The sequence below is a fragment of the Ambystoma mexicanum genome, chromosome 11 (assembly GCF_040938575.1).
Source record: "Ambystoma mexicanum isolate Mex_15411 chromosome 11, UKY_AmexF1_1, whole genome shotgun sequence".
NCBI lineage: Eukaryota > Metazoa > Chordata > Amphibia > Caudata > Ambystomatidae > Ambystoma > Ambystoma mexicanum.
In genome coordinates this window covers 11,018,028-11,041,422 of record NC_090934.1, presented here as the reverse complement: position 1 = coordinate 11,041,422, position 23,395 = coordinate 11,018,028, and the positions used below count along the sequence as shown (strand labels likewise).

At 48.5% G+C, this 23,395-nt stretch overlaps 1 protein-coding gene across 1 annotated transcript in view; it reads left to right on the top strand.

Annotated features, from left to right (window-relative positions):
- CAP1 (cyclase associated actin cytoskeleton regulatory protein 1) overlaps positions 1 to 23,395 on the top strand; it is a 204,343-nt gene that overhangs the window by 147,144 nt on the left and 33,804 nt on the right. Inside the window, exon 12 of the mRNA XM_069622395.1 lies at positions 6,038 to 6,181. Within this exon, the coding sequence (XP_069478496.1) occupies positions 6,038 to 6,181 (144 nt within the window). The remainder of the gene's footprint in view (positions 1 to 6,037; positions 6,182 to 23,395) is intronic.

The following is a 23,395-nucleotide window of genomic DNA, read 5'->3' as shown; positions in this document are numbered from 1 at the left end:
CGACAGCCAAGAACCACAATGGTGCTATTTGCTGAGACGCGAGGAGTTGAAACCGTGAAGTGCCACTGAATAGACCTTGGTGCTTTTCTGTAGCCTATCGTCCCATTGCAGTGCTGGAGTCCTCCAGATGTCCTCCCTCTTGTTCCCACGACTGAGGCCCAGGAACAGAAGCCAGCTGGAACAATTTTCTTCTAACCAAAGTTACTGTACAGTCTAAGAACTTACCTCTTGTGTAACCTCACTTGTTCTCAGTTGAGACTTGTCTTGGTTGCTTCTGTGAAGTTGCTAACAGCTTCTTCACCTCACAAGCCTAAACCGCTTGTGGCCCTACTTGGATTTCCTATTTTCTACAGACTTCTAAAACCTTGTGCAAGACTTTGACTTGCCTGCAAGAAGTGCTTCAGCTCACCTAGACTTTTGCCAACTTAACATTGGCTGGCCCGGCTCCCTGAATGATTCTTCTTCCCTCTGACTTGGTGTTTTGCCTTCCTTCTAGGAAGTGGTTAATTTACCTTGCATTGGGGGTTTTCAAAAGTACTTAACTGCTTCAGAAGATTTGTGAGATCTCTTGTTTTATTCTATTAACCTTTTTCTTTGACATGCTCCGAAGTATGGTTCTAAATGCGATAGTGATATATTAATGTCCAGAGTCCTAGCAATTTAAGTCACCTGAGGGTGTAGGAAGTGTCTGTGTGCCAACCCAAAAGGGTACTTACTGATTTAGAAATTTAGAAACATTGAGTGTGTATTTTGGAGTGTATTTGTGTGTTCCTATTATATTGCCCCTTCGGAAGAAGGCTTACTCAAACTGACTGTTAAATTAATAATTGTTTACCTTGTGTGTAAGAGTTTATTTGAATACTTGTCACTGTGAATCTGTGTAACTCCCCTACTGCTCACATTGACCCCTCTTGAGATAAGCCTGGCTGCTCAACACGCTACCAACCTGTGTAGTATAGGCTTATACCAAAGGCTGGGTTCCTATTGCCAGGAGGTCAAGGTTGTTGTAGTGCACCCAAGAGTACTGCTCCAAATCTTGCCTACTGCTAAAGCATATTCAACCTTTGGCTCTCTGGGTTTTGCACTACAACTCCCATCAGCCCCAGCAAGAGTTATCAAATGGCGAGGGATCATATGGAGAGCCGCAGGTTGTAGACCCATAAGCTATTTTTAAAAGGTTATGATTCATTATTTCAATAAAACCTTATTCAAGTCATGATTACACAGCTTCAGCACACTTATCACTGAGACCCCAGTTTTCTGCTTTTATTTAATGGGTATTTGTAAGGCGGCTATACACAAGTGTTTGAAGGCTGAAGGCGTAGCAAGACAATGGGGTTGGGGGCGTGACGGAGGTGAAAAAACAAGGACAATAAAAATAAATGTCCTAGGCATTGTGACATTCGGACCATGCAAGTGCAGGGAGGAAGGGATGATGATGATGATGATGATGAGGGGGTGGGGGCAAAGTGCAGGAAGGCAGGGGCTGGCCAAGAGCTGAGGAGTCCAGGATGGCAAGTACTAGGGGAAAGCAAGGGTCAGCTAAAGCAAGGAAGGGGTGGATCAGATGCAGGCTTGTTCAGCAGGGTGCCAGAGGGCAAGTGGTGGTCAAATAGACTGAACGGGGAGGGCCTGGCCCCAGTAAGGCACATAAGGGACCAGGCACCAGTTGCAGCGGGTGTTAGAGAAAATTCTCATTTCTGTGCGAATCCCCTTCAACCTTGAGTGAAGGAAGCCCAACCGGTGTCCAAGATCCGCAGTGGTGCTATTTACTGAGCGCTTAAAGCACAAGGTGCTGCTGATCCGAAAAGAGCCTGTAGCTGCTGCCGACCATCGAATTGCTGCAGCAGAAGTCGCCAGACGTCCTCCCTCTTGTCCCCACAATTGAAACTCAGGAACTCAGGCTCTGAATCACTGCAACCAGCCAGCTGGAACCTCTTCTAACCAAAGGTACTACTCTGACTTTTGGGTACTTGCCTCATTGTCTGCAGCTTGCTCTTCTCAGTTGAGATTTGCAGTAGCTGCTTTTCTAGAGTTGATCTCAGCTCCAACTTTCAGAAATATAACGGCTTGTGACCCTACAGTGATTTTTCTCAAACTCTCTAACATTGTGCAAGACTTTGCTATCCAAGTAGTGCCTCCGCTCCATAGACTTTGGCTGTCCTGGCTCCCTGCAGACTCTTCTAGTCCATTGACCTTGATTCTTACTGTCCCTCATAGGTGATGCATTGGTTTTAAACTAGTATTGCTGGGGAAGGTTTTTATCTAGACTTCATTGGAAGGTTGAAAGTGCTCACATGCTCTGAGAACCTGTAAATAACTGTTAAATAATTATTTTAACTAAAACCCTTGTGTTCGTGTTATTTGGATACTTGTATTGGTGGATTTCAGTGCTACAGCTCTACACTACCAACTTGTGTAGTACAGACCTATACCAATAGGTGGGTTACCAAATACCAAGAGGACAAGGGTGGTGTAGTCTCCCACAGGGTTACTACATCGATGCTTGCCTAACAGCGGGACATTGGCAAGGGAGAGGGAAGGCGGAGCAGAAAAGGAAAGTCTTGAGATGTTTCTGGGACTTAAGGAGATCCGGCTCAAGTCGGAGGGGCAGGAAGGTCGTTCCAGAGGGAGGCTCCTGCCGAAGCAAGAGATCTACCCCCACTCTCTGCTTGGAGAAACGTCTGATCTGCAGATAGTTGGAGCTAGAGGACCAAAGGACACTAGACGGGCAGTATTTAGGTAGAGAAAGTTGGATGTAGCGAGGTCTGAGGCCACAGAAAGCCCTGTGGATGATGCAGAGGGTCTTGAATTTTCTCCTGGCAGCCACCGGGAGCCAGTCGAGAGATGTTGGGGCTAGAGAGATGTGTTACTTGGGCTTGAGGCCAACCAGTCTTGCGGCCCAATTCTGGATTAGTTGAAGAGAGTGAAGGGAGGAAAGAGGATGTTTGAGGAAGAGGCTGTTGCAGTAGTCCAGCCTAGATGGAGCCAGAGCTTTGGTGACATCGAGCATCTGGGGAAAGGTGAGGAAAGGGGGAATGCCTCTGAGGTGCAGCAGAATGTTGGACTTCTTGGAAAGGTCTGTGATGTGAGGGGAGGAGAGCGAGGAGTCGAAAATTACCTCAAGGTTTTTTGCCTCACTAGGGTGAGGTGAGCGGACCCAAGGAGGTGGGAGCCAGAGAGCGGTGAGGGAAACTGGGAGCAGGCGTCCCAATGAGTAGAATCTCTGGTTTACTGACATTAAGGCAGAAATCATTTGCAGAGCACCATGCCTGAATAGCAGTTGGGCAGTCTAGTATGAGGGAGGAAGTAGGAGGGGAAGCTTAAAGGAGAGCTGTGTCATCAGCATAACACGAAGTGAGAAGAGAAGGTGGAGATATGATATGGCATAATGCGCCTGCGTACAAGTGTTTCTAGGCGCGACAAGATAAGGAGGGGGAAACAGAGGGAGGATAAAACAACCTTACTACGCCTTGCCATTCAGATTGTGCAAGTGCAGGGAAGTGGAAGGGGAGAAGGGGCAGAGGGATGGGGGTGCAGGTAACTCATAAATGCAGCCAGCGGGTGGCTCAGAAGTGCAGAGAGAATGGACTGTAGGGTTGCAGATACAGATCACAAGTGCTGGGGGGAGCCAAGAGGCAGTGTGAGGTCCAACTTGACATGCAGGAGCCTGGGCCCGAGTTCAGATGGTGGCCAGGTGATCAGTGCATGGAGCAGTCGGGACATCAGCACGGGAGAGGAAGAGAGAAAGCGGAACAGAAGTGGAAGGTCTTGTGTTGCTTCTGGAACCAGGTGATTTGGCTCAAGTGTGCCAGAGGCGAGGTAAGTATTGAAAAGCCACAGTGTTAGGATAGAGCCCTGAGGAACGCTGCAGGTAGAGGGAGGTGGAGGAGAGGAAAGTGCCCAGTTGCACTTGGGAAGGTCGATTAAGAGAGGAAGGTCAGCCAGGCCAGTGCCCGGTCTGTGATGCCTAGGGTATCAGACGATTTATGAGGATAGCATGATTGACCTTGTCAGTGGCAGAGTAAAGATTGAAAAGCGTAGGAACAGAGAGCGTATTAGAATCCAGGATAGAGGAGGTCTTCACTGGTGTTCAGGAGAGCAGTTTCCGTGTCTCTGGATGCTTTGAAGCCAGACTGGTGGTCGTGGAGACAGCTAGCAGATTCAGTGTGGCGGTTCAGTTGGGGGGATGACCAACTTCTCCAGGTGTTTGCCCAAGAAAGGGGTGAAGGTGATAGGGCGATAGTTAGCCGGGCAGGAAGGGTCAGCAGACTTTGTTAGGAGAGGGTGCACAAGGGAGTTCCTGAGGGATTCTTGGAAAGTGGCAAAGGAATGGTTACAGAAGTCTGTACAGAGAGCTTGCATTAATGCCCTCCATGCCATACCCCATGAGGTTCATGCCATACATTCAGTCCTTATAGTACCTGTCGACGACTGCCCCCCTTCCACCCCTTCACCTGCCCTATCAGAGCCCCTCTGCCTATGTACCCATCTGCATCATGCCCACTATGTGTCACGTTAGACCTCCTCTGCCGCTCTACCCCTCACCCGCGTGCCTCCTGCCAGAGCCTGTCTGCCTCTCTACCATGTGACCGGAGCCCATCGGTCTCTGTACCCATCAGCAGCATGCCTCCCGTCTGCCTCTCTACCATTCTACCATGACCCCATGCCCACTATCGGAGCCCCCCTGCACCCATCAGCAGCATGCCTCCTGCCAGAGCCTGTCTGCCCCTCTACCATGTGACCGGAGCCCATCGGTCTCTGTACCCATCAGCAGCATGCCTCCCGTCTGCCTCTCTACCATGGCCCCATACCCACTATCGGAGCCCCCCTGCACCCATCAGCAGCATGCCTCCTGCCAGAGCCTGTCTGCCCCTCTACCATGTGACCGGAGCCCATCGGTCTCTGTACCCATCAGCAGCATGCCTCCCGTCTGCGCCTCTCTACCATTCTACCATGACCCCATGCCCACTATCGGAGCCCCCCCTGCACCCATCAGCAGCATGCCTCCTGCCAGAGCCTGTCTGCCCCTCTACCATGTGACCGGAGCCCATCTGTCTCTGTACCCATCAGCAGCATGCCTCCCGTCTGCCTCTCTACTATTCTACCATGACCCCATGCCCACTATCTGTGCCCCCCTGCACCCATCAGCAGCATGCCTCCTGCCAGAGCCTGCCTGCCATGTACCTCCCATGAGCCCTGTCAGAGCCTATCTGCTTCTCAGGTACACAGTGCCATCTGCCCACTGGATCCTACCACCAGTTTTGATCTGCTACTGTGGTTCCACTTTGATATGTCATTTATAGCGTGCCTGTACACAAGTGTATGCCGTTGTTGTGAATGTCATGTGCCCTATGGTAGTAACAGTTGGACACATCAGACCTCAAAACCCTTGCATGGATGGATGGATGGGTGGATTTGAATTGGTCATAACTCGATGCAGCTTCAGTTCCATCATTACAGAAGCTTCCACAAATGGCGTAGCAGTTTTGGCTTGACTGCTCACAAGTCCCCTTTGTACAAGAAAGCTGGCACCCCTGCCATATTTTGAGCTTACTTATGGTTGCTCCCTGTTTTTCTATGGGCACTGCAGGCAATAAAATGGAGGAATGAAGCACTACTCAGAATTCTCAGTGGTTATAATTTATTTAAAGGTGGCCCATACATCGTTCTTGGGTGTTGTATCATTCAGTGAAAGGCCTAGCAGTTATTCCAGGTGTCATGCTATCTGCTGTCTATTTCATGCACATCCTGGTTGTACCAGTCGGCCTTGTCCTGCCCATTACAGAAGTCTCAGCTTTGACATTACCCTCTGCTTTGCTTGCACCAATCTTGCTCATACCACCTTTCTGCTTTTTACCGGTTGTATCGCTTGTGGTTTTTGGGTTGTCAAACTGCTTTGAACAGTCTGTCAGTATACTAGCTCTGATGGTGCCAAATGTGGCGAACTCTTGCTCCAAGTCTTCAATGTTACTCTTTCATGTGCAAGTGCACAAGGGATGCTCCCATCTTAATCCCCTCTGCTCTTTATCCATAGGTGATGGGTAAAGTGCCAACTGTGTCCATCAATAAAACAGACGGCTGCCATGTTTACCTGAGCAAAGACTGTCTGGACTGCGAGATAGTCAGTGCCAAATCCTCTGAAATGAACATCCTCGTCCCGACCAGTAGCGGCGACTTCGTAAGTCATTGCTTTTGCTAGTCCCTGAAGTCTGCATGAGGAAAGAATGATAGAACCTCTGGGGGACATGGGGTGATTGTGCTTCTGCTCTGGGGAGTTGAGATGGGTTTTACAGCAAGTGTGTTGTCAGGTGGGTGGGCGTACTGCACTTAATCAAAAGTTGCACAGGACAATAAACTGATCGAACACAGCACCATACATGTATATACAACAATAGGAAGGACGCCGGCTCATGACCAAATTTAAGGAAAATAAAGATCCAATTAGGCACATGGAATACTTTTAGCGCCACACTATTGGGGAGTGTAGAATAACCGGGATAAACAAAGAACCCCATGAAAATACAACAATTGGGTGAAATTGGATAAGCCTTGAGAAAGACAGTTTGGGTCGATTGGCTGCTTGTTTCGCAAAGCAATTAAATCTAATTGGACAAGGAACGTGTTTGTGAATTACTACAATGAACCGTCCTATTTGGCATTTTATGGGGCTTTAGTGCATACAGGGACAAAAATAATAGTCTCAACTGATTGGCTTAACTACATTGCCCAAGCATATTTAGTCAGCAAAAGTGTCATGTTAGTTATTTCTCACAATGCAGCATAAACATTCCTGATCTGGCCACCATGCATGGGAAATCAGCTGAGACCTTGTGGGTGATTTAAAAAAAAAAAGGGCAGGAATCCTCATGGACTAAAGACTTTCTCTAGAACCACAAGTCCATGCAATAGCAAACAAATGCTTCGATCTCCTACGGCTAATAAGAGGGATACTTCCCTACCTCAAGTTCCCACACTGAACCATCGAGCATCTCCTTGGTACTATCAAGACTAGACTAGACTACGCAAACAGACTTGTAATGCCAGAACGCCCCGCAAAAAATCAATGCATCCAAAATACTGCAAGACTATTCCTGAGACTAAGGGACCACATTACACCAGCCCTGAGGTCTACACTGGCTACCAGTGAGAAAGGTATTGCCTTTAAAGCCCTCTGTATCGCCTACAAATCGCTATACGGACAAGGAGCTGAATTTCTCCAAGACATATCACCAATTACCAACCAGGACGAAATCAATGATCAAGCTACAACATCCAAATCGAAACAAAATACTTCAAGAAAACGAAATTGAGAGGAAACGCTCTTTCCTATTTGATAGCCAATACAACTCGGTACCAAAGGAAATAAGAACGGAAAACCACCCAACTTTCAGAGAAACGATTGAAAACCTTGCTATTCAAATCACTGAAACAAGCAGAACGTGCATCCCCCACAAACCCACCTCTGGGACCAAAGCAAACCTGTGACAATACGAATCGAAGACCCAACAATAAAACAAGCGCACACCCAGAGCCAAACAGAAACCAACTAACCACCCACTACGCTTCTCACCCCCGCATACCTCTCACGTACTACACATGTCCAAAAGGGTCAGCAAAACTACACACAAACCACACACCCACTGCGAACCATGCAAACAACCTAGAACAGAACCCTACCCCTCTGGACACAACAAGCCCAGTGCGCACACAGCACACCCAGAAAGCTGACACGCACAGGTGCATGTTTCTCCTGGTTCTGCAAGCATCAACAGAAGACCACTATTACTATCCCATCCCTCTTTCCCTACTAACCTACCCCACCCACCTTTCTTACAGAGCCACGCGAGTGCCTGAAAACCATGCAAATGGTGCAGCCAAAATCATCCTAACAGAAGTAAACATTCCAAAGGAGGAACATGCTTAAGAAAATGTGATGAATTCAAAGAATGGACTGCAGGCGTCAATGAAATGTGGTGGGAGGTCGGGCACTAGATGCATGGATGGAAAATGTGACTTGTGAGAAGCGCTGCTGAAATGAAGGAAGGCTGAGTTGGAGAAGTTTGTCTCTGGACTGCTTGGCCAGGTTCACTTTTAATATGGGAGTGAAGGCAGAAGGAAACAGCTATACTGGCAGTGTGTTGGGTGAAAGGCAAGAGAAGGATGTCAGACTGGGAATGTGGCAGTGTAAGACGGACAGCATGGATTTGCATGCTTATGAATATTCCCTGTCCGTTGGAAGTCCTCTGTAAATTTAAAGCAGATTAGCTTTAAGCTAAAAAGTGCTATTCGAATGGATTGTGTCTTTGACATTGTAGTGTCCAGCTTCGGAAATTTTTGGGCAGAGGGCACCCTGCTTCGATGGCTTCGGTTCGATGACCCTCGAAGACCTCTGTCAAGGGTAACGCCATCAGACGTTATAAGTAGCACGCATGGCTCCCGTTGCCGTTTGCTTCGTGAAACTCTGTTGAAGATTATCGGTATGTCTTCGTCTTCCATTCGGACGACACCTCGGTCCGGATTCAAGAAATGCCAGGACTGCGGGCCATAACACGGATACGTGCTCCAAGTGTCAGTCGATGACTGGAAAGGCCTTGCGTAAACGAAAGGGAAAACTCGAGGTAGGCAAGGTGTTTTAAGTCGGACCTGCTGGGCCTTCGACCAATGAGTCGAGAGGCAACTCAACTCGGAGGAAGATGGCCAAGCATTCAAGGTCCAAGAGTGGCTCCCGCCATTCACCGTCCTCGTCGAAGCACTTGAGAAGGCACCGCAGGTCGCCTTCTTCGTCTTCAGGTGGCACCCCTGAAAGGGTGAGTTGCCCGTCTAAAAAATTGACGCCGGCAGAATGGGAAGCTTTCCAAGTGGAGATGAGTTTTGAAAACCAGGGCAAACCCTGTCCGCGCCTTCTGATGAAGCCGACGGGGAACAATCTCGACCGGATACTTGCGCACCATCGTCCCCAGGTTAACTGAGTGATCCTCATCGAGAGCCTTCAAGGCCACGTAAGGACCAGGAATTTAAGGATCGAGCGAGACATGATAGGTCAAGGTCGTCTACATCATCGAACCCATCAACACCATCAGTGCCAGGCCAGTCGATAGTGCCTATCGGGTCCTCCATCCGATCAGACCCTCAAAGCCTACGCCGTTGTCGGCGCCGGTGGGCCAAAACTGCCAGCACCGGTTCCTGTGACGGTAGAACCTCCAAAGATGGCGGTTTCTAAATCTGTGACACCTTTTGAGAAAAGGTGTACTCCTCTGCCAAAGAGAGATTTCTTTAAGTGCCTCACTTCAATTATTGAGGATGAGGAACGTTCTCAAGAGGAAGATGTCCCGTTTGGGACCCCTAATGTGCCGATTGCCTTGTTTCGGAGGAGAGTAGGATGGAGGATCTATGTGATATCTTGCATTATGCAAGTGGTACAGACACTTCTCCTGATTTGGAGTTCGGCGAACCAGGGGAGCATGCCGACTCCTCTTACAGGTGACTTATGTTGTCGTTGAGTATTTGGGTTGGTCTAGCCCTCCTGTGCATTTTGATCAGGATGATCCTGCGGATATTTTGTCATAGGGTCCTCCTACAGATCCAGTGTTGCCTCCTTTTCATGTGGGTCTGCGAAAAAAGGGTGGGCAGAAATTGGGGAAACCCCAGATAACAATCCGGCGGTGAACAAGTTTCTGACAAGAAAATACCACCCCTCCAGTAGAGACACTGGCTACCTGTCCACTGACTCCCACTCCTGAGTTTGGTGGTTCAAGCAGCCATGGCAACCTCGAAACGGGCAGCGTACCCTACCATTCATCCTGATGGGGACGATAAGTGCGTGGATTGATGGGGGCGCAATGTATTTTCAGCTGGGAGTATGGTGTTAAAATCGTCCAACTGCACTTGGGCCTTAGCAACATTTTTGTACACACTGTGAGATTCATCTCTATGGCGGCAGAGCGTATTCCCGAAGGGGAAGACGGGGACTTTCTGGCTATTAAGGGTGGCAAGGAAGCCATGTGTGAATCGCTTCAGTCTGGGTTTGATTCTGCAGACAGCATCAGCAGGTCAACCGCCACAAACACCATGATACATGTTAGGCAATGTTTGTATGCAGTACCCTCTGGGACCACTACACACAACTAGGACTACAGGTGTAAGCAAAACCAACCTTTGGTATAAGTCTGTACCACACAGTTTTGGTAGCGAGCTGAGCAGCCAGGCATATCTCAAGAGGGAATGTGAGCTTGTAAGGGTGTTACACAGAGGTCTATAATTACAAGACCCTTATACTCCAGGTTTCTTGGTAAAACTTCATTTATTACACAGTTAGAAAACATTCACTAGAAGGAGGCAATCAATATCACATGGAAATATACTACAGTACTTTACACTCAGCTTCTGAGACATTTAAACTGCTTTGAAGTAGGAGCAAAATGGCATTCATCAGAGCATTTGAAGTAGGAGCAAAAAGGCATTCATCAGAGCATTTGAAGTAGGAGCAAAAAGGCATAAGTTAATAAAACTAATAATCCAACTGTGCAAGTTCACCAGAGGAGTTGATTCAATGCAATGGGTAGGCCAAAGTCAATGGACTAGTGTCTTGTATAGGTAAAAACGGTTCTGGTATTTTAACAGTAAAGTCTTTGCCGCGGTTCTCGGCAGTAGTTCACGGACGAAAGGTTCATATATCGGGTCACAAGCTGACTAGGCATGCAAGTTGCCAAAGTTGTTACGCATTTTCGCAGTAAGAGGTAAGTTCTCTCGGTCAGGTTTTCACAGTACCTTGTATAGAAGAAAAAGATGCAGCTGAAGACTACTGTTCCTGGCAGTTCCTGCAGATCCCGCTGTTTTTGAGCCTCAGCCGTGGGGACAAAACGGAGGATGTCGCGTGGGGGGGGGTGACTCCTGCACGGGGACTGGTCACAAAGCTGGCAAATCTTCGGTTCTGGTAGCTGTCTTTAAAGCGCACAAACTGGTGTCCTCCTCCCTGGCTATTCGGTTTCCTGCAGCACTCTGAGGAAAATACAACCAGCTCTGAGAATGGTGTTCAGGTGGCTTACGAGTTGATTGGTCCCACCAACTCAAAGGGAGAAGTCGTCCTTGAAGGGCTTCTTTGTCTAGATGAACTTGACGATACAGACCTGCAGCAGGGCTTCACCGTGAAACCAACGGTCCAGGAATTACAGCAGCTGTCCTCTTCCAGCTCGTCTTTGGTTCTTTCATTCCAGTGGTCGGCTCTGGCTTTCAGTCCAAGAGACTCGCCTTTTATCCAGTTTCTCCCATTCATTCCAGCCTAGCTGCCACTCACCCAGCAGGGTGGCTGTCCTTGCCGGACAGTCAGCCAATCACGCCAGAGTGTATTTGTGTCTCCTAGGAGACCAAGCACAGGGAGTTTCGGGCACCTCCCTCACTTCCTGCCCACCCCAGACACTTGGGCGCCCAAGGCGTTCTTCAGTCCTGAAGCCCGCCAAAGGCGTATGAACAAAGGGACCAAACCTAGTTTGGCACGCATAGGCCAACTCAGTTTTCCAAAATGAAACGGTGAAAAAAGACCGGGACCTATTTAAACAAAGGCACTCAGACGCCATCTTGAAAAACATGGCTCCTGCAATTTTTAGCTACCGGTGTTCACGATCGGGAAAAATCATGATAGTTTGTTGTAAAACCACTGTCACCAGCCATTTTGATAGCAAAGGGTAACATTTGACTGCTACATGAGTTTTTAGACATTGGGGGATAATAGGTAACCCCTCCAGCACTCTATTGTAAGATAGTGTACTGGGTCTAGGAATTTAAAAAGACTAGTAAAGTCAATTTAACTTTACATTCTCTGGGAAACAGTTTATCCCAGAGAAGGTATGTAAACCTTGGGACAGTCAAAAGGCTTCCCTGTGTCACTGCACTGAGGGTGCTGTGTGACACACATGAAGAAGATGCCTATGGCCTTGTCTAAAAGTCCATAATCAAAGAACACAAAACACACATCAAAATACAGTGGTGGTAAAAAAAAATCAAGTCCTCAAAATCCAGCCGAGTTGCTGGGGGTCTCTAAGGTGACAGGAATGAGCCCATTTCTGAGAATTCTCCCTGACAGTACGCAGGTTTGCGTGTTTACGGAAGTCTGGTTTTGCACTGTATGTGCAGGCTCGTCTTCTGAACATGCCATTTGATGGGTCTCATCTTTTGGGCAGCAAGGCTGATGAGAGCTTTGAAGTTGCAGACCTCTAAAGCAGCTGTCAAGTCTTTGGGCGCTGCTGTTCGGCAACCTAGCAGACAGCAGTGGAAGGGTACATCTTTTCGCTACTACTCGTTTGGAAGGGTGAGAGGAATGACCAGTCAAAGAGGCCAACGTAAGTTTCCTCGTGGTGGACGAGGTAGAGGTGCCAAGCCCGCTCGAGCAGCAGCCTCTTTGCCATCAGGCTCTGCAACCGCCGCTTCAAAACTGCTTTGAAGCCTTGAGTCACAGCTCACCACTAGGGGGCAGAGTGTCTCAGAATCTTGAAGAATGGCGAGACATTACTTCAGATGCGTGGGCTCTGGAAATAATAGCCTATGGTGACTGTCTTTCTTTTACACAGAAGCCTAACTACAATCCACCGGGGAATCGCTCTTTGAGGATTCCGGGTCCGCTCCTTGTGCAGGAAATTGCTAGAGAAAGGCGCTATACAACTAGTACCTGTGGCGGACAGGAACAAGGGTTGGTATTCCTCATATTTTTTGATTCCTGTAACAGACTGGGGAAATGAGACCTATCTTGGACTTGAAGAAAAATTTTAACAAGTTCCTCATGAAGGACAATTTCAAGATGGTCACTTTCTCAGATCCTCCAACTTCAGGATTGGTTGGTGTCATTCGACCTTCAGGATGCTTATTTTCATGTGCCGATCCATCTCCAGCACCGGAAATACCTGAGGTTGGCGGTTCAGTTTCAAGTCCTGCCATTTGGATTGACCTCTGCCCCAAGGGTGTTCACCAAACTGATGGCGGTGGTGGCAGCGTGTCTCAGGAGAGGGGGGAAATTCATGTCTACCCCTATCTGGACGATTGGCTGATCAGGGTGTGTTCTCCCGGGCAACCCTTGGATCATCTGGGTCACCTGCCACTTCCTTCAGACTGGGCTTCTCCTGCAATTTCAAGAAGTCCCATGACACATTCCCAACGACTCCAGTACATAGGGGCTGTATTACACACATCCTTGGAAGTGCTCGCCACCCAGGGTGAGGGCTGAATACTTTCTCCAGGTGGTAACCAAATTCTGGAATGCCCAGATTCTTCCGGCCTTCGAATTCTTGAGGTTGCTCGGCCTCATGGCATTCTGCATTTTTCTGGTGCCAGAGACCCACCTGAGGATGAGAGCCCTTCAATGGGCTATCGGAACATAATGGTCCCAGTTCTCAGGCAAGATGTGGGATTGCCTTCAGATTCCGGCCAGGATCTTCTGTGGTGGGCCTGCGAGGAAAATCTTATGAAGGGAGAACCTTTATGGCAACCATGGCTGGAGAGAACTGTAGTGGTGAAAGCTTCACTCGCGGGTTGAGGAGCTCACGCCAACGATCATCGGACCATCAGCGGTCGTTGGTCTACATTGGAGTCCAAACTACACATCTAGCTTTTAGAGCTAGGAGCAATCGGGCTAGCACTGAAGGCTTTCCTGCCGTCTGTATGGGGAAAACATTGCCTGATAATGACTGACACCACAGTGGCCATGCATTACCTCAGCAAGAGGTGTCGATGCACTACTTCTGTGCAGAGTCAATGCAGCTCTGGTACTGGGCAATTCCAGAAGGAATCTCCCTAGCGGCAGTTCACCTAGCCAGAGGGGAGAACACATCGGCGGATACTTTGAGCAGGCAGAGCGCAGTCTCCTACGAGTGGGAACTAGCTCAGGAAGTCCTTCAAGAGATCTTCACCCTTTGGGGAACCTCTCAGGTGGATCTGTTCATGACCGGTGCCAAAAGTCCCATCATTCCTCAAGTTCTCAGGAGGTTAAGACGATTCGGGACCCACATGATCCTCATTGCTCCGGATTGGGCCAGGAGGTTGTGGTACCTGGATCTTCTGGACCTGTCCCGATGCGTCTTCCCCAAAGACGATCATTGCTTACGAGAGGAAGGTTAGGTTCTCCATCCAGAGGTCAAAACTATCAACCTTCACGCATACTTTCTGAAAGGTTGAGATATAAGGATTTGAGACCTCCCGGATGACGTAATGGAGGTGTTGCTTTCGGGCAGGCGGCCAGCAGCAAAGTACTGTTGCCATTGGAACAAGTTCTGCGACTGGTGCATAGAAAAGAATGTTAATCCTTTTCAATGTTCAACTCCGAATGTTTTCTTTTCTGCTTTCTTTAGCACACCAGGGTCTTCACGTGGGAACCATTAAAGGTTACCTAGCGGCGCTCTGAATCTTTAAGCGCTCACCCGAGGAATGTTCTTATTTCAAGGTTCCATTGGTTATTCAGTTTCTTAAAGGGCTCACACATGTGTTCCTGCCATCACCTGTTCAGGTTCCGGTTTGGGACCTTAACTTGGCCTTAAAGTTTCTGATGGGTGCTCCATTTGAACCCTTGCACTCATGTCCGTGAGGTTAAGACTATTCTGTTGGTTGCTCTAACATCTGCACATGGAGTGAGCGAGTTGCAGGCACTTTCTTCCAAGCCACCCTTTACTATATTTCACAAGGACAGGGTTGCGTTGAGAGTAAGACCCTCCTTCTCACCTAAGGTAGTTTCTGACTTTCACTTGAGTCTGTGCTTCCTGCCTTCTATCCTCCTCGGCATCCTACTAAGGAGGGAAGGCTTCATAGGTTGGACCCTACAAGCATGTTAAGCTTTTATATTTCCAGAATGTCCAAAGTGAGAGTGGATGACCCGGGCACAAACTAGGCCAGGCTGCATCTAAACTGACCTGGTCTAGATGGATCATCCTCACTATTTCTGAGTGGTATAGTTTGGCGGGCAAGGACCCTCCTGAGGGCTTGCATGCTCGTTCCACCAGAGACATGGCTACGTTGACGGCCCTACAAAGGGGTGTTTCTATTAAAAACATCTGTGATGTAACTATGCTCAGGATGTTGCTTTTGATAAGGCAGTGCTTTACTCTTCCCTCTAACTTTCAAGGTACAACATTCTTCATCCTCCTCCAGTCATGGATACTGAATGGGAGTCTGTCAAAGATGAGGAATACATTGGAGGACAAGTTGCTTACCCCTGGTAACGTTCTTTCGACTGGATGTTCCTCAAATGTATTCTTCATCGCCCTCCCAACCTACCCCTCTGTAGAATTTCCCATGCTATTACAGCTTTCGTTCGAACAAGGCTGAGTACGGTCAGGCCCGATTTATGGGCATATCAGCTACACGAGGAGGAGGGGGGGACAGAACTGAGGCAATGGGCGCCATGCATGCTACTTATGACGTCACCCTCGACGGAGGCCTTCGAGGGACATCGACCTGATGCCATCGACAGAGGGCGCCCTCTGCTGAATTTCCGAATCAGCTGAAGCTAGACACTACAATGTCAAAGATGTGGAATATGTTGGAGGAACATCCAGGTGAAAGAACGATACCAGGGGTAAGTAACTTGTTTGTCTACTCTATAGCCTATCGGTGTCCCTTTGTCATACTGCGCCAGCCAATGACACGTCCTCCTAAGCAACACCTCTGGTGGCCATCTTCAAGTTTTTACTGCATGCTTCTTGCGGGGAGTCCTCGTACTTGCGCTCCTCGAAAATCGTTACCTTTTGACTCTTTTGAAATCTTTGTCATCAGTTGCGTTGACTACCGGCAGCGGGGATCCGTTGCTGTAGAAGATCCTCGTCCATTGTCTGATCTCCAGCTCGTGGCGCTACACGCCAAGGCTTGGGCCTTACTCTAATTCCATGGCGGATGCTGTTAAGATGTTCTGATGGCAGAGGTTCAGAAGGCCAGCCTATTTTCTTGGAACAGGTTAACCATCTGGACAAGCCAGACCGATCAAGGTAGCATTGAGTGCCATCAAGACTATGGCTCGGGAGCGGTGAGGGTGATCAAAAGCCTACAATGAGCACACACAGTAAACAACACCACAAATTACTCTGTCGGGTGTAAGGCATTTTAAATCGAACACAAAGCAAATTGCAGCAGTAGTACCGAAACCAACACAATACTAACTATGAAACATATACAGTTACCAATGGCCTAATGGGATATTCCACAGTACAGATCCACAACCTGCAAAGAAAGGGGTCACAGAGTGTGAATATCTTACAGGCAGTCCTTCACAATTCGAACCCTATCTAAGAGGCAGTCCAGTCCCTAATATGAGTGTAGCCTGGAGCTTAGAAGTGCATTTGGTGCTGATGCACGTGGTCACGCGGGTATGTTTAAAACTGAGTCTCTTCAAGCGGCTGTAGTGACTCGAAGGTGGGTGAGGCAGTGAAGAATAAGTTCCCATTATTCAAGGAGGGTCTCCCCAAGAACAGGATCCAGGAGTTGGGAATATCTTGGTAGCACATGCTACCTCGATAAAGAAGAGTGGCCCTCAGGGGATACTTGTTTATAAGTCTATTGGTGCGCCAGGGAGCCACAGGTAAGGGTTGCACGTACTTACCTACCCTTGGTGCACTGCGGACCAAACTTCGGCAGTCAAGTCCACTTTGATCGCAAGTTCAAATCCTGCAGTTGCGCTTCTCTGCGGCCTTTAGAGGCTGTGTTCTGGGGACGATTCCGTGGCGGGACAGTGGCAATGTCTCTGCTCCTGGTGAACGGATCAGGCCAGTTCCACTGCAGCAAGTCTAAGGGCACAGCAGCAAGGCACCCACGAATTTCATGCCCACAGCTGGGCGACAGTTACCACGTATCCTCTGGTTCAGGCGTACTCTCGGAATTCCAGACCTAGGACTGCTAGGTATACGAATCTCGGCAGGACAGTGCCTTATACCCAGAGCTCCAAAGGCTCAATCGAAACCCTAGTTCAAAGGTCTCACACGAGCTGGTCAGTTCACTGGGTGGTCCAGGAACACTTTCGAAAAGGCCTGCTTACAGGTTAAGTAGGATGTGCCAAGAATAGTTGGTCCCACTATTTGAATGGGTCAAGGCGCCCTTGCAGGCCTCTTTGGTTTGATCAGAAACAGTGGTCGGATGGGACAACGGCGGGCACAGGTTGACAAACATTCCAGCGGGTCACCATTGGTTCTACGGATCTGCTTCTTCATTTCAGGATACTTGACTCCTTTATGAAGTTCGTTGTGAACTCTAAAGATCTTCATTTCAGGATACTTGACTCCTTTATGAAGTTCGTTGTGAACTCTGAAGATCGACATGGAATGGGTGTAAGATGCCTTCTCTTATCCAAAGTCTCCTTCGCACCAAAAAGAAGAGAAACCAGGAGATCTGCTCACATAGAGCCATCCCATAAGTGGACCAATTATGGACCACGGTGGTCCCAGTCATCCCAGCACACCAGACATCCTGGCACCCAAGATGTGTATTGGAACTAGACAGCTCCAACCCACATCGTGGGGGCGCACACACAAGGCATGCAGAAGCCTGCAAAAGCTTTGGTTTGCGTGGTGGTCTGCATGACCAAATAAGGAATTTCCCAGGTCTGCTCGACCTGGGGAAAGCAAAGGGACAAGATGAACAAAGGAAATCGTGGGGTGGACATTTTAGCCACCGCCCTGGGCCAAATGCAGTTAGGACCATAGAAAAGAGTTGAAAATACATTAAAAGTAACAGCTGCCATCAGCTCTGTCCAAGGCACAATTGTACATTCCCAAAATAAATCCTTCGAGGGTGTCTAGGGCCTTAAAAATGAGAAGGACCGCAGCGCACTGTACTGTAAGGTACTTTGTGCGCTTATAAAATGTTAAAAAGAAATGGCAACAAAGTTAAAGACTAAGGGAAACCAAGTCTCCCACTAATGACCGTCTTAAGGGCATATCAGTTTCCCCATAACCAAATGAGCAAAGGCCCAGTGGAGTACAGCAGAAGGCTGGGCTACACTGGTAAGTCAGGCTAGGACGGTCCAACTGCAATACGTAGGGCGGGGGTTCACAACTGGAGGGAAAATAACCCATAAATGGAAATCTTTCCTAACGCTCGCCCCTCCCAGACCAAGGGCCGTGGGAACTAATCCACGTCTGGGTGAGCTTCTTCAGGTCGCTAAAACATTCTGGACAATCCACCAGCATTGCTATGTGGACACCTGGCCTATGCGAAATGGTGAAGTAGACTTATGGACCACCTGAGCAACTTGGGGGTTCTCTCCCTTCACGTTCATGAGCCACTTGAAGAGTTTATGGACCGTTTGCACAGTGAAGAGGGTCCCATCGAGGTAGGGCCTCCGCATCCTTGGGGCCCACACAACAGATAAACATTCTTCCTCTACTATGAACTACCTGAGCTCTTTGACCTTAAGCTGGCGACTAATGAAGCCAATAGGCTGTTGCTTGCCTTTGTCATCTACTTGTGATGGTACAGCACCCATCCCAGTGTTGGAGGCATCTGTCTGCACAATAATAGGTCTTTTTTTATAATCGGGGGCCCTGAGAACAGGAGCTGTCAGTCTTGTAAGCCATTGAAGGCGTTCCCACACTCCTCGGACCAAAAGACCTTGTGGGTTTGTTAGTTGTAGTGAGAGCAGTCAGAGGGGCAGTTATGGTACCATATTCTGCCATGAGGTTTCTGTAGTACCCTGCGAGTCCTAAAAAGGCTCTCACCTGGGTTTGTGTAGTGGAGGTAGGCCAGTCTTGTACTGCTTGTACTTTACTGTATAGAGGCAGAATCCTCCCTGCACCTACTTCATGCCCAAGGTAGACCACTGAATCTTGTGCATTCTGGCACTTGTTGGCCTTTATGGTCAAGTGAGCCTTTTGAAGAGCCTGCAGTACAATACCGAGGTGTTTCACATGGTCCTCCCAGGTGGCACTGAAAACTATCATCCGGGTATGCAAGACGAAATTCATCCAACCCATTAAGGACATGATTCACAATCCTCTGAAAAGTGGCAGGTGCATTTTTCAACCCAAATGGCCTTACCCTGAACTGGTAAAGACCCTCTGGTGTTGAGAAAGCGGTCTTCTCCTTGGCATGTTCTGCTAGGGCTATTTGCAAATACCCTGCAGTGAGGTCAAATGTGCTGTGGTACTTGGAGACACCCAAGGTATCCACCAGCTCATCGGTTCTAGGCAAGGGGTGTGCATCTGTCTTAGTATTAGTATTTATTTAGTTTACATAGCGCTTTACACCAAAGCGCTGCACATTTTAACAGGATACATATGACAATTAACATTATAACAGTAGCAATTTACAATTGAGAATCAGACCAACAAAACAGTAAGTAGAGCAATTAAACTGAAGGGGAGACGGAGAGTAGTGCAGTAGAACTGAGGGGAAGATGGGGTGAAGGGTGAGAATGGGGGGGAGGAAGATGATCAAGGAGATGAGGCAAAGGGGGTGGGGGGGCAGGAGATGTCTTGGTGATGGCATTCAGAGCCCTGTAATGCCTAGTTTTCTTGTGTCTCCCCCACACTGTACAACATGTTCACGAAGCTCCTGTTTGACGATCTCGATGGCCTGGGTATCACCTACACGATCTATGCCGATTGATACCCAGATCCTCATCCCGTTGACGGGAGATTACAACCATGATTTGGCCTTGGTGAGCAGGGTGTACCTCATCATCCAGGAATGGATGGCTTCTCATAGTCTATGCCTTAATGATGACAAGACTGAAGTCATCCTCGGTTCCACCCCCAACGTCACCAAATTGGACCATAAATACACCAGTTCATCATTGAGGGGAACCCAATCAAGGTAGCCAAAGAAAAACATTAGAAATATAAATTGACTCCTCCCTCTCCTTCCACAAACAGGTCAGCTCCATGGCATCCTCCACGGCATTGGCATGCAAGCTTATGAGAGCAGCCATACCCTCCCTATCCACCCAGAGCTGCATTACTCTAGCCAGAGCCCTTGCATTATCAAAATTAGACTACTGCAACGCACTTTACGTGGTAGCCAACAAAATCCAGACGCTGCAAAACAATGCTCTCAGAGCAGCGCTCAGCATCCCCAATCAGGAGAGACCATAATTGGCTTACCATTCCAGACAAAATCATGCTAAAAGTAGCCTCCCTATCTCATAAATGCCTCAACAATGCTGCCCCACGCTACCTAGTCGACAAACCAAGAGCTAGGGAAAATAAGGGGGAGAACTGCCTCAGCAAACTTCTCACCTCATCTTGCTGACCAGAAGTCTGGTGAAGGGGTCACTTTGACATTCTGAATGGAGCTGTCTGAAGGACTGCCCTGGAACAGATCAGGAAGAGGTTCTGACTCTACCTCTACGTGTGATGCCAACAGCAGTGCAGCTATTGCAACCCTAGTGATGAAAGCCTTCATTCTTTTCACATGGAACATCTTTGGCGCCTGTCCAGCCCTTCCAAAGTCCACTAAATAGTTTACCTCACCCAGTGGCTCCACTACCGAGTAAGGGCCTGACTATCCTGTAAAGCTCTAGGCCTTATAGGGTTCATGATCAGGACTTGCTGGCCTGGTGTAAAGTTGACAAGGGAAGCCTTGTGGTCATACCAGTGTTTCACCAGAACTTGCCCATCCTTCAACTTATCACTAGCTTGAGCCATCAGGAGGCCCATTCTCTTCCTTAGTTCAAGCACATAGTCCACTACATTGGTAGGGAGGGGGAGGCATCTCCCACTCTCCTTGACTATAGCGAAGTGTCCCCTTACAGGGTGACCAAAAAGAAGCTGAAAGGTGCCAAAGCCAACCCCCTCTTGTGGTACCTCTCTGTAGGCAAATTATAAGCATGGAAGATGGAGATCACATTTTGTATTCTGGGGCTCTTGCAGAGCCCCAATCATGCTTTTGAAGGGTCTATTGAATCTCTCAACTAAGCCCTTGGTTTGGGGGTGTTATGCTGAGGAAAACTTGTAAGTAACCCAACACTCCTTCCATATGGCTTGCAGGTACTTGGGCATAAAGTTGCTGCCCCTGTCAGACACAGATTCTTTAGGGAAGCCAACACTAGTGAATATGCCAAGCAAAGCTTTTGCAACTGACTTGGCATTCAGTCTTCAATGGGATGGCCTCAGGATACCTGGTGGCATGGTCGACCAGCACCAGGATAAACCTGAGGGTCAAGGGGACCAACAATGTCAATCCCTACCCTTTCAAATGGTACCTCCACAATGGAGCTTAGATTGTTGTGCCACGTTTTCCAGATAACTGGCACGTGGCACAACTCCTGCAGTGATTTTCTACCTAGATCCCCATCTTGGGCCTGTAGAAGTGCATGGAAAACCTTTGCTTGGTTCTCTTCATGCCAAGGTGACTAGCAAGGGGTACTTCATGCACCAGATGCAAGAGGAAGGGTTTTACATGAAGGGGAACCACCAACCTCCTGTGGCCTCCTTCTGTAGGCTCACTGTAGAGGAGCCCACCTTCCCAATAAATCCTGTGCTTCCCAGGAGGTTCACCCTCAAGCTGGGAGCAGGCCTGTCCGTGTAGGCCTTCCAGAGAAGGGCCCTCACATTGGCCCTTACTAAACTCAACCCTATCATGACCACCTTCAACCAATAAACATTGGAGTTCAGGATGGTCATGTGGATTAAGAATTTCAGGCAACACCTCTTCGTCGTCAGGTTCAGGTGTTTGGCCAACTACCTCCACCTCGGTGGTAGGTGAGTTAGGGGGAGTGTTTTCTTTCCCACTCTTGTCTTTCTTGACTCCTTTAGCCTTGGGTTTCCCCTTTGGCTTGTGCTTGGCTTTGGTCTTGGCCAGTGCAGCCCTTGTTTGTGACCGTGTGCAAGGTCTCTGCTGTGTCACCCACAAGACCGAAGTCTCTGAAATCATTCCCCAGTAAGGCCTTAACTGGGTCCTGCCTCTGTATGCTCACTGGAATCATGACCATCGTACCATTTTATAGTAAGATTTACAGGTATTACTGGGAACTAGAGAGGGGGACCATCAGCTAACTTGGTGGGCATCGGGGGGGGGGGAAGCTCTGGCAAGCTCCTCTGGGTTTACCAAAGTGGAATCCACCACATTTCTGCTTGCCCCACTATCCCTAAGGGCATGAGCATCTACTCCATTGATTAGCACACTGTCCTTAAAGTAGTGCTTGGTATTGTCTGGAATGATAGCATAAGCCTCTGAGACCTTAGGCTCCCAGGAACCCAGGGAAACTAGGACTACCTTGGATTCTATCCCACTGGGAAAGGAGTCTGAGGAGAAGGATGGCCCTATGATCTCTTCCTCCTGATAGGAGGGGAAGGCCAGACTAGAGTGGAGCCTCAAGGTTTTGATCTTGCATGGTCATTTGCTCCACAAGCCACACAAGATCCACTGGGTTTTAGGATTTAGGGAGGCTTACTTTAACCAGAGTTCTTTCTGTGAGTATAACTCCTACCCTGAACATTCTCCCGGGACTTACCCTAGTTTTCTTTTTTGTGGCTCTTTTTGGAGAAAGTTTTCAGAACTACCCCCAAACCCCCCCCCCCCACCGCCTCGCCCCCCACCCTCCCAACCCCTCCTTATCTTTGTTCTTTTTCCCCTCTTCCTGCTTACCAGGAGTAGTCTTGTCCTTATGGGCACTCTGTGTGACCCCACAAATATGCTGCACTAGCCAGTTTCTTAGGATATATCTCCTTTGAATCAGCCAAGTGCTGCTTAAGCTCAGCTGAACAAGATGCAAACATATGTTCAAGCATGGCTGAACATAACATACCCTGAAAGGTGGTGACCTTATAGCCTTCAACCCAGCCAGTAAAGTTTTTCAAGGAATCTGTAACCTAGGACACCCAAGTGGTGCCTTCTTTCTTTTTGTACTCTAAATCACTTCAAGTATTGAGCAGGAGGCTTCCCAAACTTTAAGATGAGCTTGCTTCAATTTTGCAAAATCTACTCTATCAGTCTTGGAGATTTCTCTAATGGCACTGCAGCCAGAATGGGGTTGTCGACTGAGCAGCCATTCAATCTTACCAGCATCCACAACCTCTTGGACTTCACATGCATACTCAAATGCAGTCAGCCAGTCCATAATGTCATTCTTTTCATCATACATACTGAGCAGATCTTTAGGAAATCTTGGATGAGAGGAGGACCCATGTCCAGATCCCTTGGAGGAGCCAATTGTAGCCTGAATCTTGGCCAGCTACAACTGGTGATCCTTGTCCTTTTTGTTTTTCTGTTTGCGCGATTCTCAGCTTTGCCATGTTGAACTCCAGCTCCTTCTGCTTAAACTGCATCTTGCTTCTTGAATTCAGCATCGGAGCCGACTGATAACACTTGCAACTCTACATCATCCCTTTCTTCATGGACCCCATGGATGAGGCTAGTGACCGCTCTGCTAGAGCTGTCGGTGAGAGCAGCCCTACCACCTTCTGCACTCTCATCCGAGTTAATGGCATCG